This window comes from Pinus tabuliformis, chromosome 1_1 (genome assembly GCF_031772625.1).
Source record: "Pinus tabuliformis cultivar Carrire ecotype Pingquan chromosome 1_1, CPIR1, whole genome shotgun sequence".
Taxonomy (NCBI): domain Eukaryota; kingdom Viridiplantae; phylum Streptophyta; class Pinopsida; order Pinales; family Pinaceae; genus Pinus; species Pinus tabuliformis.
Genome location: NC_142297.1, coordinates 988,881,489 through 988,899,412, shown reverse-complemented (window position 1 = coordinate 988,899,412; position 17,924 = coordinate 988,881,489). Strand labels below are relative to the sequence as shown.

At 38.1% G+C, this 17,924-nt stretch overlaps 1 protein-coding gene across 1 annotated transcript; it reads left to right on the top strand.

Moving 5' to 3' along the window:
• The first annotated feature begins 16,300 nt into the window (after positions 1-16,300).
• Positions 16,301-17,635, top strand: LOC149217859 (NAC domain-containing protein 22-like). The gene is made up of 3 exons (XM_089390385.1): positions 16,301-16,451; positions 16,530-16,792; positions 17,195-17,635. The coding sequence occupies exons 1-3, from the start codon at positions 16,301-16,303 to the stop codon at positions 17,633-17,635; spliced, it is 855 nt and encodes a 284-aa protein (XP_089246511.1).
• Positions 17,636-17,924: the final 289 nt, after the last annotated feature.

Genomic DNA, 17,924 nt, shown 5'->3' with positions numbered 1-17,924 from the left:
GTACACGTCTCCCTAGGACATCGAGACGAGTCTCGAAGAGTGAACTGAATCCATGTGTTTCTCGGGAGGCCTTTAGAAGAGGGTATTCAACGCATTCACGTGTTATTTAGGTTTTCTAGAAAATATAACTCTTTCCATTGTTGCATTATATGGACGCTCTTAAGGTCTTCTATGAAGAACCTTCTCTATTTTCGCTTGACATTAACATGCTAATGAACATTTATTTTATAAACCGTCTTCTAATTTGATTTTATTTACTTTCAAATAAGTAAAGTATAACTTATTTAGTGTGATAACAAATAAAATTGGGGTAGTCTAGCGAAGAGAAGAAATGATTGATTTTTTTGAAGTATTTTTTATATATTTAATTTTGATTTTTTTTAAGTATTTTTTTTTGTTTACTTTTAATCAAAATTTAGCAGAGATTTTTTAAAATTTGAGTTTAGATTATTTAATTTATGGAATTTGAGTGTTTTGAGAGTTTTTTATATAGAGGATTTCCACGAAAAAGTCATTTCCTCTATAAAATAGATTAAAGCAATAAAACTAATGTTATTTTCTTCTATATTTAATAAAATATATTAAAAATAAATATTATATAATTTAATAAATAGAGCAAAAAAATTGTTTTATAAAATAACAATAATAAGAATCATAATCACACCGGATGCGGGTGACACGATGGGCGGTAATGAGGAGCCACATGCTAGTCATGTGCTGCCTCAGGTTTAGAGCTGGCAATCAATGCAAGGATCGCCGCCAGGGAATAAAGGGCAGGGTGAACAGGGGAAAACATTCAATGCTCCGTCCGGGTTGTTGGATCGACTGCAGCGAGCAGTTATGGCGATCGAAGCTCGAGGTAACGATGATGTGGTTAAGAAAGGTGGCGGTATGGCTCGGCATGAGCTGGTTCATGCTCAGTATTTGGTATTTGGTGTTCAGGCTCTTGCCTGGTCTTTGGCTCTCCGGGGAACAGCTCTTGCCGTCCCTCTGTCTGTTGGGTGTCGTTTCAAGCCTGAAAGGCGGGGTGGATGCAATCTCAAGTTTGTTGGGTGCAGTTCGCTCGCCTCTGTTTCAATTCCGCCTCCCTATCACGCTCTGTTCCTTACCCCCGGTGCTCCTGCAAAAATGGTTAGGCCTCGACAGCGCCTGCTCAGCCGTCGAGGCTCTGCCCGGGGAGGGTCCTCTCGTCCTCCAGTTGAAGAACCCCACTCCCACTGCTGTCGTTGCCGATGCCATCGTATTGTTGAAGCCAACCCCATCCAAGCAAGCCAATTCATGGACTCCGGCAGCCCAGATTCTGGCCCAGCACCTACGCCTGCCTTTGGTTCCGCCATTTTTACCTTTAGTAGCTCTCTGGACAGACCCCGTATCAATGCCCACGTTTCGGTACTCTTCCTTGAGGAATCTCAGGTTGATAGCGATGGACAACGCAGCAAGAGGAAGCACCCGGGCGAGAGTTCAGAAATCGTCAAGGCGATGCCAGCGGAGGATGCAGAGCATGTTCCCAACCTTCCTCAGCCTCAGGAAAAGTCGACATCCAAGGGGGACAATGTCAACTTGGATCCCTACCCTTCTGCAGAGGAAATGGAAAAATATGGTTGGTGCAAGGTGGTCGAGGAGGAGCCGGACGAATAGCTGTCCATCCGCTCAGTATCACATCCTCCAGCGATACTCAGGTTTTGTTTTGGCTTTCGGTTTTTGTCATGTTGTCATAATGCTTGTTCCTGCTGTGTCTCTTGTTGCCCCTGCGTGGGTAAATGATGATGGTTGTTTGTTGCCCCTGCGTGGGATGAACACTTATGGTCCAAAGCCCCTGCGCGGGATATCTAGTTTGAAATGGTCGCATTTTTGGAAGTCTAAGACCCCTGTGTGGGATGTTTTGTTCAGTCATGGAGCCCCTGCGAGGGCTGCCCTTTTGATTCCTCCCAATCCAGAGTGCCACAGGTTGGCCTCTGGTAAAAAGACTCTATGATTGTAAATGTCTTTCTTGTTCTTGTAAATAATAGTTTAGTTTTAACGAGAAAAAAAAATAAGAATCATAATCATAATAATTTGAAATCACAATTTATTAATATATCAAAAAAAATATTTGGAAAATAAAAAAATTATTTTGCATTACAATTATGAATAAGATAATTTAATTTTAATTTTTTTTTAATAATAAATAATATTATTATAACATAATCGTTTTCTCTATTTTTGGCTCTGCATCCTAGCTTATAGGGTTTTCACCTCAACCATCAACATATTTCCCTCTAATGGCACCACTGTGGATGAACAAAGGCGGCCCCTCATACAAAAACACAATTACTTACAAACTCAATCACACTACCTTGTGTAAATTCATCAATTCCTCAACTCGCAAACCAGAGTTGGACAACACAAAACATAAGAATTTAACTAAGAATTTAAGATGAAATGTGGAAAAAATCAGTAGATTATGAGAAAATCTCCTTTAGGTGCTAAAAAATGTCATCAACATGATAAAATATTATAAGTATTCCCATTAAAATAAATCCAAAATTTTTATAGAAATAAATTTGTCCTTAGATAAAGATGTGTTTTTCAGGGTCACCAATAAAAGCAAGAAAACAAAAAAAGGAATAGAGAATCCATCCTTAGAAAATGCAATGGGTCATAATCGGTACATGGTCCTTCAAGAACTAGAATAAAACAAGAGAAAAACCAAAATATAAAAGCCCAAAATGCAAGAGGTTGGGAAACCCAGTTAGCAACCACCCCAACAAACAGAAGGTGGGTATGCACAATGATATGGAAAATATTACAAAGAGGATATCGAAATGAAGAATAACACCTAATGTTTTTCTGATGTGGACGGTATCAAGGAAATGGACCTACAAAACATTGATTTGAAATCTCTTACAAAGGAATCGAGAAATAAGACCCAACAACCATTCCCAACGAGTAAGGTCAAATAATCATCAAAACATACATCGAAAATCAAGATCTAATTCTATTTCAAGCTCACAAACAAGGTAATACCCTTAACCACTACTCTTATTGTTCCTCTCATGCAACCAAAAGAAATTTCCCCATAGATTAATTTCATATTCTGAAATAATGAAAGAAAAATACGTAAAACCAATAATAAATTGCGACAAAAGCTAGGGGATTACTTTATGAATAATGGTAGATTTTTAGCAGTATATACCATCTTTGAACCCTCGCCTCAACATCATCAACGAAAGTCATATCATGGAAGGCCAAGGGTTTTAATGGAAAAAATAACAGAAGACTCCTAAAAAATAAATTCTTTCAAGAACAACAAGACATCATGATGATTTAGGAAAAACAAAATGTCTTTCGGGTCTCTAAACAAGCTTTCAAAGAGTATTTAGATAAATTGTGATTATCTATCATAAGATGCCCAAGGAGGATAAGGAGGTATTACTGTATCATGGACCCCTTCCATAATCCATCTTCATTTTTTTTTTCCTTTTCCTAGACTCCTAAATACCAATTTTTAGCTCATTGGTTTAACTATTTTGAGTTTCATAACCAATTTGTATGGCCTTAGTATTCTGGTTGATGAAAAATCTACCTTCAACATATCCAAAGGGCCTCAATGATTATATAGGAAAACTTATGGATTATAGGTGGGTATTTTAACATGATAAAAAATCTCAATGAAAAGAAAGGTGGATTTTGTCGACTCGATGAATAAATCCCCCTCTTTAAGGAATTTACTAATAAATTCAAACTTATACATTTTAGTACACATAATGACTTATACACCTAGAACAACAAGGTAGGAGGAACATGTCAAATAACTTCAAGAATTGATACATTCCTCATAAGAGAGTCTTCGTATATTTCAAGCACCAATTTTGAGGCTTCTACTCTCCATTTCCATGGTTCAGGTCACTCGCATATAAAACTCTCTATGTACTTCATTGATAATCCTAAGAACATGCCATTAAATTCAAGGATTTTTTGGTTAAAAAATGTTGGTTTTAATTCTCATGTAGAAAAATGGTGGAAAGAATTATATCGTTTTCCTAAGACCCTATTGTAATAATTCCAATATTGTTTAAAATATCTGAAAATGAAAATGAAGAAATAGAATATTGAATACTTTTTTAGCATCTCCAAAGAAAAACTATTGCTAGAATAAGGGATGGCCATCATAAAATAAAAAATACTATGAAATGGAATATCAAAGGAATTGGAACATCAAGAAGCAACCACTAACCTCCAGTTGTAGGAAATATTGAAGCAAGAGGAAATCATTTGGAGAGGAAAATATTGAGTATAATGACTTGTGGAGGAAGAAAAAACTCTAAATTATTCTAGAAATCCATGATCAACCGCAAGAAAAATAATATAATATGAAGCATCAAAGAAAACGATCATCAAAAAGTGGAAAGCCATGATGAAAGAGGCCATGAACTCATGAATCATTTCCAAGCCACACTTATGGAAATGGTAACAGGGAAATGATATTCTAGCAAGAAAAAAGTTGAGCACATTGACAAACTTGTAATAAGGGAATAGAATGATATCTTTTTGGAGGAAATCACAAGGAAAGAAGTGGAAGTTTCTAATATGGAAATTTATAAATCCAAGTCCCTAGGTCCCAATGACTTTACTATTTACTTCTACTAGGTTTTCTAGAAAAGTTCCAGTTTTGATTCTTGAAAAGTAGTAGAAGGCTCTCTATGGTCCTCGTCTATATTAAAAACCCTTGCTACTACCTTTATATGTATTATTCCTAAAAATACCACAAGTATTCTCATTTTTATTTCAAGCCTATTTACCTATGTAATGTTATCTATGAAATCATCTCCAAAGTTATCAAAAACTATCTACAACCCACAAATTGACTAAAACCCATTCTCCCCTTATAAATCAATTTCAAGAAAATTGGTTGAGAAGGATAAGAAATTATGGAAAGCATAATATTATTGCATGAATATATTCACTTGGTTAATTATAATAAGTCTCTAGGTATTCTCATGAAACTCAATATGTTAAAATAATTTCACAAATTGAACCAACAATTTATTTTACACATGCTCACCACTTTTGTGTTTGTGAAAATATGCATTCATTGAGTTATTTCCTTCATTTCTAACGATTCCTTATGCATCATAGTTACTAGGTGTCCCTCTCGTAAGTTTTCCTACCAAGGGGTATTAGGAATGAGATCCCATTTCCCCTTAGATATTTCTCCTCATGGATGAAGCATTAGAAATATCTATCACCTCACCTGTACCATTTGGCCAGCTAAAAGGTATTGCTCTTATTTCCCATGATCTCTCTTCTTCACATAAGTAGTTTTAGGATGATACTCTTCTCTGGAACATAACCACTTTCAAATAATCCACTACCCTTAAAAACATCCTTTAATACTTTTGTGATGCTTTGGGAACCTCCAATAACGTGGAAAGTTTTGAAATCTTAATTTTTAATACCCCACTAATTGTCGAAATTCACTTATCTTGCATGCTTGGTTTTCAAAGAAGATATCTTCTATCGAACTATCTAGGATCCACTGTCACTGCAAATCCTCTTAGAAAAAATATGTCGGAAAATCTTCTTGTTACATTTGAAGGAAAACATTCTTACTGGAGTTTTAGATCACTCAATCTAGGCAATCCCTTGATCTTTCTCAAATCTATCCTTCAATCCCTCCCCACCTATCCTCTTTTGACAATGAGAACCCCTAAATCCATCCTAAATAAAATCATAAATACTCAACATAGCTTCCTCTGGTTGGCACTGTTATCACCCCAAGAAAATCTCCTAGGTTGTATCTCGGAGATGCTCAGGAACATTACAAACTGAACAAAAATGTTGGAAAAAAAGTGGATGAATGGAAGGAATGATGAATATTCAACCCAGATAACCACTTCTACTATGCTTAACCCCAGACATGGGTGAACACCCCCAGACTACAAGGCTTTAGACCACCAATTACTCACAGTTTGAGGATTAAGTGAACATGGAGAATACTGACCACACCAGCAGATGCACAAGACCATGTGATGGCTGGCTGCAACCAGTAAAGAGGTCTGCAAATCTATTTCCTAATGCACAGATAGGATGACAGCTCTTTGGCACTAAGTAAACAGAAACCTGCATACACATTTAATGATACATACTAGATTCTAACACAGAGGTGGGATGACAGCCCCTCTAATGCTAAACATCAAAGGCACATGAAAAATGTATAACAGGCATAGCCTGGAATAGAATAGAAGTGGAAAGTGAGCAATTAACAACAAAAGAAGCTTGTATTAGCTGAAAATGAAGACCAGACGCTGCAGGTATCATAGTAGTTACAGTCTCCAAAAGTTGAACCTTACATCAAAACTACAACAATCAACCCTCATTACATTTGTGTTCTGGGAATATATAGAGTTTGTTTACAAAAATGCTTTGCTATTCTATGCGTAGAGGGGTCATAATTGACCACCAACCTCATTAAGTGTCTAGAATGGGCCTCTGCTACGATCTACTACTTCCATGAATAAATTTGCCATTCTTCTGGTCGGTCGTCCTTCCTGAACAGGAGGAGTGTAACATGAAACAAGCTCCATAACTTGATAAATGCTTTAACTGCTCGAGGTTGGTCCTTTCCTTCTTCGGCCATCCTTACTTACTAAATGCAGTTATTGTGGATTAACTTCTCAAGGTACTGGTAGATGGCCGCTTTTGTCCTTCGGGTGCATGGCATGGCCAGGGGTGAGGATTGCATGGTGGGTGAATGATCTGGTCACCAGATCAGGATCGTGGCGGATCCAACGGTCATCATGTGGGAAAGGTGCATATTCATGGAAGCAGCAGATCGTAGCAGAGGCCCATTCTAGACAGTTAATGTGGTTGGTGGTCAATTATGACCCCTCCATGCATAGAATGGAAAAGCATTTTTGTAAACAAACTCTATAAATTCCCAGAACACAAATGTAATGAGGGTTGATGGTTGTAGTTTTGATGTAAGGTTCAACTTTTGGAGACTGTAACTACGATGATACCTGTAGTGTCTGGTCTTCATTTTCAACTAATACAGGCTTCTTTTGTTGTTAATTTCTCACTTTCCACTTCTATTCTATTCCAGGCTATGCCTGTTATACATTTTTCATGTGCCTTTGATGTTTAGCATTAGAAGGGTTGTCATCCCACCTCTGTGTTAGAATCTAGTATGTATCATTAAATGTGTATGCAGGTTTCTATTTACTTAGTGCTAGAGAGTCGTCATCCTGTCTGTGCATTAGGAAATATATTTGCAAACCTCTTTACTAGTTGCAGTCAGCCATCACATGGTCTTGTGCATCTGCTGGTGTGGTCAGTATTCCCCATGTTCACTTAATCCTCAAACTGTGAGTAATTGGTGGTCTAAAGCCTTTGTAGTTTGGGAGTGTTCACCCATGTCTGGGGTTAAGCATAGTAGAAGAGGTTATCTGGCTTGAATATGCATCATTCCCTCCATTCATCCACCTTTTTTCCAACATTTTTGTTGAGTTTTTAATGTTCCTGAGCATCTTCGAGATACAACCTAGGAGAGTTTCTTGGGGTGATAACATTAATTGGTGTCGTTTCCGGGGAGAGGAGATTGAAGCTCAGCTTCCCTAGGAGATGACACAGTTCCAAATTTTGTTGATAAACAAAGTCTGGGAACATTTTTGGTTGTAATTATCTATCTGGTGACTGCACTGGAGGAATACCAACCTTTAGCGACTCCACATTGTAGTTCTGGCTCAGTTTGTGAGACATACTCGAAGAAATCATCAAAAATCACTAGCTGAACTAGTGCCTGACCCTGAGAAGATTGTTAAATTAAAGAAACATCACAGAAAGGAGCATCAGGATCAGGTAAGCCTAAGAAAACTCATGCATCTCTGAAAGATAAGGTCATAGCTGAAGATATACAGTTTGAATATTTAGAGCTCAGCATTGTTAGTAAGGAAATTTCTTCAGAGATTAATACAGCTCCTTGTTCAGTTAGTTCCCCTTTGAATCTCAGTCCAAAGAAAGTTTCCCATACAATCCAGAACATCCCTTTGTCTCTGTCATCCATCACATTACTTCCCACTATTCAATCTACCAGTATCACTCCACACACCCCAGTCATGGCAGGCCAGCAAGCACCACGAAGATAGAAAGAATTGTCGCTGCTAGATATGGACCTTTGTTCTTGCCTGTTCGTTTGAATCCCATGCTTGTGGGAGAATATCAGAAATATATGCCCAAGTTTACTAGTACAGAGGGAGTAACAGTAGAAGAACACCTTGAGGCTTTTTATAGTTATGCTGATAACTTAGATATAAGTGAAAATGATGTGTGGATGAGAGTTTTTGTCCAGAGCCTTGATGGAGAGGCTAGAAAGTGGTTCAGAGAACTAGCCCCTGGATCTATTGCTGATATTGAAGCCCTAGATGAAGCATTTTTGAAGCAATGGGGAGATAAGAAAGACCTGCTATATTACCATATAGAGTTTGGTAACCTAAAGAGGGAAAATGGGGAATCTTTGCCTGACTTTGATAAAACATTTAATCGTATGTATAGTAAGATACCAGCTGAGGTAAAGCCTACCTCCACCTCTGCCAAACTCACTTATGCCAATGCTTTTGACTCTGAATTCTGCCTATTATTAAGAGAAAGAAGATGTACCACTCTAGCTGATATGCAGGATGCAGCACTAGAGGTAGAGTCTAAAATCATGGTTGCAGAAAAGCTCAAAAGTCAAGCTAACAGAAGGAGGCAGAGAGGTAAAGCTTCTACTTCCTCTGCTTCATCTTCAGAACCCAAAATAGACAAAATGACTAAGATGATAGAGTCATTGGCTGTTGAAATATCTAAGCTGAAGTTGAGCACAATTCAGGAAAGACAAGGTAGCAGAACACATTTTCTCCTAGAAATCTGAATCCATTCAGAAGAGCAAATGAGCAATTACAAATCATTCAAATGGGTAAAGAACCAAATGAAGAACAAACGGTTAAAGCTCCTTCTATAGTCATGGAGGAGAAATAGTTTGACGATGAGGATGAAATTCAGTGCATGGAAGATAAAGGTAGTGCTGCCTTTTTGACATTGGCTGTGTATGAAGAATCACTGTTGCAGGACCAAATAAGTCAAGAATGGGATAGAGAAGCTGTTCTACAGATTGGTGAATGGCAAAGAAACAATCTGAGGTCAAATGCAAAAAATGTCAAGGAAAACCCTACCCAAAGAGCTGTTGTCCAAACAGAGTCACAGAATATCAGACAGAGAAGACCAGCAACTAATTCAGTCATCCTTAATGCACCAGTTCAAGAGGTAAGAGGTTCTGACAAATTACCTTCCTCTTTTAGCTTAGAGTCAGAAGTCCAGAAGTTAAAAATATCTATGCCTCTGATAGAGCTAGTAAAGAGTGAAATATTTAGGAAGCCTATCCTTGAAGCCCTTGAGCTCGAAACCACACAAACCTCGACTGACTATGTCAATTTGCAAGATGATAAGCCTGTTGTTATGCTTAGCCCCATGATTGAACCTGCTGATAACAATTCTCCATCTTTTTATGTCTCCTTGACCATTCATGACAAAATCCTACACAACTTCCTGCTAGATATAGGGGCCAACCACAATTTGATGCCTAAAGCTGTCATGGAAGAGTTAGGCCTTGACATCACCAGACCATATCATGATTTATTCTCATTTGATTCAAGAAAGGTGAAATGTCTGGGATTAATCAAAGACCTGGCCATTACCCTAAATCAGCTGCCCATGAAGAGTATGATGATGGATATTGTGGTAGAAGATGTCCCTCCCAAGTTTGACATGTTGCTGTCTAGAGGATGGATTAAGAGACTAGGTGGGATGTTACAGAGTGATTTATCTTATGCCACTGTCCCAATTTTTGGAGGGGAAAGCAGGAGATTGTACAGAGAAGCACAATTGGCATACATCATCAGTGATGAGAAGAATCCTACTAATCATCCCATTTATGCTGTGGACACTGATTTTGGAGCACGCATCCTCCAAATAGAAGAATCTAAGAAGGCCTCAATGCAACTCAGGAAACCAACAGTTCAGGCCGAAGAAGAACAAGGAAGTTAGGTTTGGGAGATGTTCTTTGATGGAGCATGTTCTAGGGAGACTGCAGGAGCAGGGGTGGCACTGATATCTCCAGAACAAAAAAGCACCCATCTGTCTTTTAAGCTAGCTTTCCAAGTCACAATCAATATAGCAGAGTATGAGGCTCTTTTATTGGGCCTTAACGCAGCAAAATACAGAGGAATCAGGAACATAAAGGTGTTTGGAGATGCTGATTTGATCATTCATCAAGTGAACAGAACATTTCAAGCAAAGCACCCAAGGCTAAAAGCATACATAGATGAGGTATGGAGATTCAAAGATTCTTTTGATAATTTCTGTATTTCATATATCCCTAGAGCCAAAAATCAGTTTGTTGATTCCATTGCTGTGTCTGCTAGCATGTTTATCCATCCTATGCCTCCCAGACTAGTTTATGAAGTCCAAATGAAATATAGACCATCCTTGCCTGATAATGTCCATCATTGGAAAGTTTTTGATGATGATGATGAGATAAATAGGTTTCTGCAAGTCATTGATGAGTTTTCTGAAATGCAAATTGACCAAGAAAATGAATCCTTGGAAGAAGACCCCCAATCCCAGCTTAGAAATAAAATTGGCAAAGATAGCATTCTCCAGGAGAAGAAAGGAAATCATGGGAAGTTTGATGCTTTCTGGACAGGGCCTTTCATCATTTCTCAGATTCAAGGGAACAACACCTTCATACTAAAAATTATGGGAGGAGAAGCAGTTTTTGATGGCCCAGTTAATGGGCATTTTCTGAAAATTTATGTGATTTAAGGTCTTTGGCCTTAAAAGTTGTAAATATTTTGTTTTATCAGTTTAGTGTAAGCAAAGTAGACTGCATGCCCAATGGAACACTAGGAATTTTGGCTAATTTGTTTTCATCAGGAAGGCATTGATCTGCAGGCTCTTGAGACCTCACAGGGAGGATCTCATTCCCAGAAGGAGCCAGTGTTAGCTCTACTATAAGACGAAGTTTTTTCTAAGGACAGAACAGGTTTGGCCGTGTGTTATGCTCAGAAAGGAGCCCGTAGAAGTCTGTCTCCTCCTCCTCCTTCATTTTTACTACACTCCCATAACCCCCATTATCTCTGTTTTGCTCCAAAATTTGGCATAAACCCATTTTCGTTTAGATCCTGGGTGCCAAGTTTAAATGTCATATAATTTTTGTCATATAATCGTGCACTCTTACAAAGTCCCTAGCCCACGGCTTTCCCTGTCACATCAGTCCCACCAAACATGTGCATCTAACCTCCACCGTCCAATCGCTTGCCGCATGATCCGACAGCATTCGCTCATCCCGCCACCGAAACATGCATGCGCAATAGCCAGTGGGGAAAGTGGTTTGCCACCGGTCCCATCTGCCACGCATCGCAGTTATATGGGATCGTGAGCACATATACGAATACCGCCCACCTCTGAAAGTGGTGCGATATATACCGTTTACCGCCCATCGTACCTTCCCAATTTGACATTTTGCTGCTCGGTCATCCTTCTTGAACAGGAGGAGTGTAACATGAAACAAGATCCATAACTTGATAAATTCTTTAACTGCTCGAGGATGGTCCTTTCCTTCTTCGACCATCCTTACTTACTAAATGAAGTTATTGCGGATTAACTGCTCAAGGTACTGGTAGATGGCCACTTTTTTCCTTCAGGTGCACGGCATGGCCAGGGGTGAGGATTGCATGGTGGGTGATTGATCTAGTCACTGGAGCAGGATCGGCCGTGAGCCGTTAGATTTGGATGTGGTAGATCCAATGGTCATCGCGTGGGAAAGGTGCATGGGGGTTAACGCACGAGGAAGGTACGAAGGGCGGTAAGAGATATATATCACACCGCTTTTCAGAGGTGGGCGGTATCCATATATGTGCTTGCGATCCAATATAACTACGACGCGTGCGGATGGGAATGGCGGCAAACCACTTTCCCCACTGGCTATTGCGCATGCATGTTTCGGCGGCGGGAGGAGCGAATGCCGTCGGATCGTGCGGCAAACGATTGGATGGCAGAGGTTATATGCACATGTTTGGTGGGACTGATGTGACAGGGAAAGCCGCGGGCCAGTGACTTTGTAAGAGCGCATGGTTATATGACATTTAAACTTGGCACTCGGGATTTAAACGAAAATGGGTTTAGGCCAAATTTTGGAGCAAAACAGGGATAACGGGTTTTATGGGTGTGTAGGAAAAATGAAGGAGGAGGAGGAGGCAGACTGCTACGGGCTCCTTTCTAAGCATAACATACGGCCAAACCTATTCTGTCCTTAGAAGAAAACTTCGTCTTATAGCAGAGCTAACAGGCACCAAAAGACACTAAAACTAGGTTGTAGTCACGTAAGATAAAATATGTCATTAAAAGAAGGAAGGAGGCCTTGGTCTCCATAATCTAGATATACTCAAAAAATGATTGACTGCTAAACCTAGCGGAGATTCATAAAAAAACTAGAGGCATTATAGAGAAAAATTGGGAAATGTAATTATACCATCGATACTGATGAATCTTAGGTCATTATAATTACAAAAAAAATAAGTGGTTCTCATATCCCAAATGCTTCTTAGAGAAAAAAAAATCTTGTCAAAGAGCATAGATTTTGGGAAAGGAGAAATAAGAACAAATTCTTGTTTTTGGATGACTCATGGCATTAATTGCTAGGATTATCTTAATATGAAAAAATTCACCCAACCAAGGAATCTATTATATTTAAACGCTAGATCTTAGATGCACATTCTTATCGCTCATTCCCTTGCACTTTCCAATGGTACAATTGGAAGTCATGCAAGGAATGGATTGATCATCCCTCATAAGATGAAAGCACAATTATTAAGTAGGAATTAGCAAATAGAAGAAATGCATTTCAAGAGTGTAACGATATTATCCATTTGGTTAATCATCCTTCAGGAAAATTTAAACTCTTTGAAGATTCCAATATTCTCACAAGAAACAAAAATGAGGATGATCAGGCCCAATTGCATAAAATATGGAATCTAAAAAACTAGCCCAAAATAAATCTTTTTTTGTGGCTTCTATTATGAAACAAAAAATTGACATAGGACAAGCTTCAAAGTTGTTGCTTTCAGAGCCCCAAAATCTATCTTCATTATTTCTCCAATTCAAAAAATATTGATCATCTTCTTAGCATCTACAATTTCTCTAATTTTGTATGGGACCACCCTCTCATGTTGTTTCAACATACTAACAAAATATGAAATAATCCCCTCTACACTCTATAACTATGGTGTGACTCACATTTTACTAATCCCATTTTCAACGAAACCTGACAACTCATCCCATGATTCACGCTACGAAAGATTCAAAAGAATCATAATATACAAACATTTAATAGTAAGAAGGCCTCCACATACATTATTTCAAAAGATATCCTAATTAAAATGAGGGATTTTGTTTTCTCTTCCTTGGTCCTCCAATGGTTGAGAATGTAATCAACTTGAGAAAAATATTAAAATGAAAATGGGTCTCGCCCCCTATTCCTTAAGGAAGACTCCCTCTATCTACAATTTCTTCCCTTTGGAGGACTTTACCAACCCTAACTTTGTTGGGCCCTTGAAAGCAAATCTAGGCCAGGCTATTTATGGTGGATTATTTCGTAACCATAATGGCTAGAATCTATAATTTTATGCATGTGTTATTGGCTTCAAAATTAATAATGTTGCTCAAATTTGGGCACTAGAGCAGGAGCTCTCAACTGTTATCCACAAACGATTACACAACTTCATTTTTTAAGGAGATTGTATATCATGATCAATATCTTTTGCAAAACCCATTGTGGATCACGTCCTTCCAAAGTCAGTAAGAGTTGGAGGTTGGAAGCTGAAATAGGTAATACCAAAAACTCCTACCAAAAACCACAACTCCCCTCCTCTCTCATGTGTGTGAAGAAGGAAAGAAACTTGCCATCAATGTAACCAATTGCAATTTCAACATAACATCCTATCCCCTTGACTTGGATTGGACTGAGGATATTTCAGAGTTCATTCATAGTCACTATCGAGATCTAGCCACAAAGGACCTTATACCCCAATGAGGGTGCATAGGAACATGCATCTCTACTTCCCTGCCCCCACTTGATATGATGCCAGCTCACATGAAAGTGTGTTGCAACTCCAACTATACTTGGTGCATTTTCACCACTATATAATTATAGTGAGACTCCCCTTTTACTAATCCCATTGTCAACAAATCATGACAACTCATCCCAAGATTCATGTTATTGGATATTCGGAAGAATCATAACCTACAAACATTTAGGAGTGGAAGGGCCTCCATAAACTTTATTTCACAAGATATCCTAAATAAAATGAGGGAAATAGTTTCTTCTCTTCCTTGGTCCTCGAGAGGTTGAGAATGTAATGAACTTGAAAAGGATATTCTAACAAAAATGGGTCTCTCCTATTCCTGAAGGAAGATTCCCTTCATCCCCAATTTCTTCTCTCTCTAGGACTTTATCAACCTTAAATTTTATAGGGCCTCGAAAGGAAAGCTCATCCAAGCTTTTTATGGTGGAGTCCTTCGCAACACTAAAGATCAAAATCTATATGTTTATGCAAGTGTCATAGGGCTCAACATTAATAATGTTACTCAAATCTAGGCAATAGAGCATGGTCTCTCAATTGTTATCCACAAAAAATTACACACGCTTATTTTTCATGGAATTCCTAACAGTATTATCAATATCTTTTACAAAATCCAATGTGGATCAAGTCCTTCCAAAGCCTATAACAGTTGGAGGTTGGAAGCTTTAATAGGTAATACCACAAAACTCCTAACAAAAATCACAACTCCCCTCCTTTCTCATATGTGCAGAGAAGGAGAAAAACTTGTTGACAAGCTAGCGCATTGTAATCTCAGGATAACATGTTATCACCTTCACTTGGATTCGGCTGAGGATATTTCAGAGTCCATCCATACTCAGTATCAAGATCTAGCTATGAAGGACCTTATCCCCCAATGAGGGTGCATAGGAGCTGGCACCCCTACCGTTCCCCCTCCCCCACCTTGATATGAGGCTAACTCACATGAAAGGGGGTTGCAACTCCAGCTATACTTGTTGTATTGCTTACGCTCCCATCACTTCATCGATCATGGCACAAAGCTAGCACAAGGTTGAAATTAATTTCAATCTCATAGGGTACATAGGGAGGTATAAGAGGACTTAGCGGGAGAATTCTATCAAATTGGCAGAGCTTGAGGAAACAATTTACAATATAGACCCCAAGTTTACCATTCTAACCATGAGTCAACCAACATCTCTTTCTCCTTCGATGAGGACAGTGACGAAGTATTGCAAATACCTAGACATTTTACTTGATAGTTATTATGACTCATTCATTCTTTTCTTGCATTAGTTGGAGTATTTTTTGTTGGGCTTACACAACCAACCTATTTTTAGAAGTTTTTATTTACAAGATGCTCTAGCTAAACTAAGTTTTAACAACTTCAAAACTCTTAATTTATATTACTAGTATGATTTCCCTTATACAAAAAAACATTGATCTATATAATCCTTCTTTGAAATAATGCAATGAATTTAACTTCATACCATAAGACCATAAATAAATAGTAGTAAGACCATAAATAAATATTATTACTATTGGTATTATTAAATTAATTTTTTTAATTAAAAACATTAACTATATAAAAAAATATTTAAAAATTAATAAAAATATATCTAAAATACATTATTTAACTTACATTTATTAACCATTACATTAATCATTATCCATTAACTATTCTATTGTTAAAGAAAATACATCGTATATGTATCTGTCAATTGAAAAAAGGAAAATAACAGCATCTAAAATTAAATAAGAAACACTAGGCTCACTAGAATTAATAGATGGGACCATAGAATAATATATCTACGGTAAATCTGTGGGTAAAGGTAAATGAAAATATCGTTTGGTATAAGGTAAATCTGTCATGCACCTTGGTCGAAATATCGAGCATAGGCAAAAAAAAAAGTGAAGACTCCGCAAGATCTAGAACCTAGGAACATGTTATAGCGAGATAAAACATTGAATCGTTTTCACCGCCTCACTGTGCGTTTGGACCATCCACCTTCTTGGTCAACTCTTTAAAACATTTTTCCGGTTTTCTAGACGCGCCTCCGTACTAAAATTCTGTGCATATATGATTATCTATTCGCACTTTTCTGTGAGGGCATTGTATAAGCGGTTTCTTAAAACATTGCAACGACGCGTTTGCGCAAGGCGAATTAATGGACCTTCCAGGCTTCAGATTCTCACCGACAGACGCGGAGCTGCTGGGCTTCTATCTCATGAAAAGGATCCAAGCAGGCGACCCAATGATCTTCGATAAAATTATACCGACATTAGACTTGTATCAATATGAGCCCTGGCAATTACCAGGTACACATAAATCTCTGCGTCTTCGCATATTTGAATTTAAAATTGAATTTTCAGACATTATTAAATGATGTATTGCAGGTTTGGCTCACGCTGTTGGGGAGCAGCAATGGTTTTTCTTCGTTCCGAGATCTCATAAGAAATGCTCTCGGCCTAATAGACAGACTGGGTGTGGTTACTGGAAAGCCACCGGTGCAGACAAAGCAGTTCGCAACGAGCTGCTTCACTGTATAGGTCTCAAGAAATTTCTGGTGTTTTATGAAGGAAAAGCCCCCCACGGGCGGAAGACGGACTGGATCATGAACGAGTATAGGATACCAAATCTGAGCTCGTCCGCCCCATTGGTGATTAGTTTCTATACGTTTGGTCATTCTTTTGATTTAATTTAACCTAATATATCAAATGCTAAGAAAAACAAATTTGTCACACTATTTATTTTGACCTTTTGCATGACATTTAAGAAACATCAAGAACTGAGTCTCACTTTCATAGTATTTTTTTTTTTCACCCAAAAAAAATCTTATTTGGAACTGCTTCCAAGCTAAGTATTGGACCACATTCACAAGATCTCTATATATGGAGATTCTATAAATCACCAATCACCCTCAAATACATTTTATTAAATAGCCCTTAAATGTTGATTAATATAATTTTACTTATTAAATCCAACGTTTCATGGGTTAAATAAAATAGTAGATGTTTTAATTGTTTTATTTAGTGAATTTATGTTTTGGTCGTTGCAGAAGAAGTCCGGCGATATGGTGTTATGTCGGATATACAGAAAAGCTGTTACTCAGAAGTCCATCGAACAACGAGCAAAAGCTATTGACGTTTGTAAAGATGAACCTGTTGCTTCAAGTGATAAATATGAAGAAAAGTTTCATTTGCTGGCCGTTAATGGCAGATGCCAATCAAATCCAATGCCAGAAAGCAATGTTTCTTCATTACAATATCCGGATCGCGAGGGCGCATTTTCCTGTCTAAGTAAGACGAAGGATGAATCTAGTCTCTTTGACTGCCTGGAGCCGATCATGTGTTTTGAAGAAACTATGGTATTGAAGACCCCTAAAAGCTGCAATCCGTGGCAATTAGAGTTGCCAAATTTATCGATGGACTTCCTCTTTAGCCAGTCCATAGAAACTCCTTATGCTCTGCTATCTACTAGATCACCATTCCATATTCCATGATAGCATCATCCGTGATTTACAAAGTCAGATTCCTATACATTCATTTGCTAACTCATTCAACTATATACGTGTTTAAGATATCTCTAGGTATCCAGTTCTTAATAATTTCCCAAAAACAACTTATAAATGCAACTCTCAATCTGAGTTTGTACAATCATAAATTATGCCGTAACTCCGCGTAGTTTATATTTTAGAATAATTGTCAACCAGGTAAAATGTATGAGAGCGGACGCCATGGCAAACACGTATCAGAGTGTTTCGTAAAAAGGGTCTTACGAAAAAAATCATT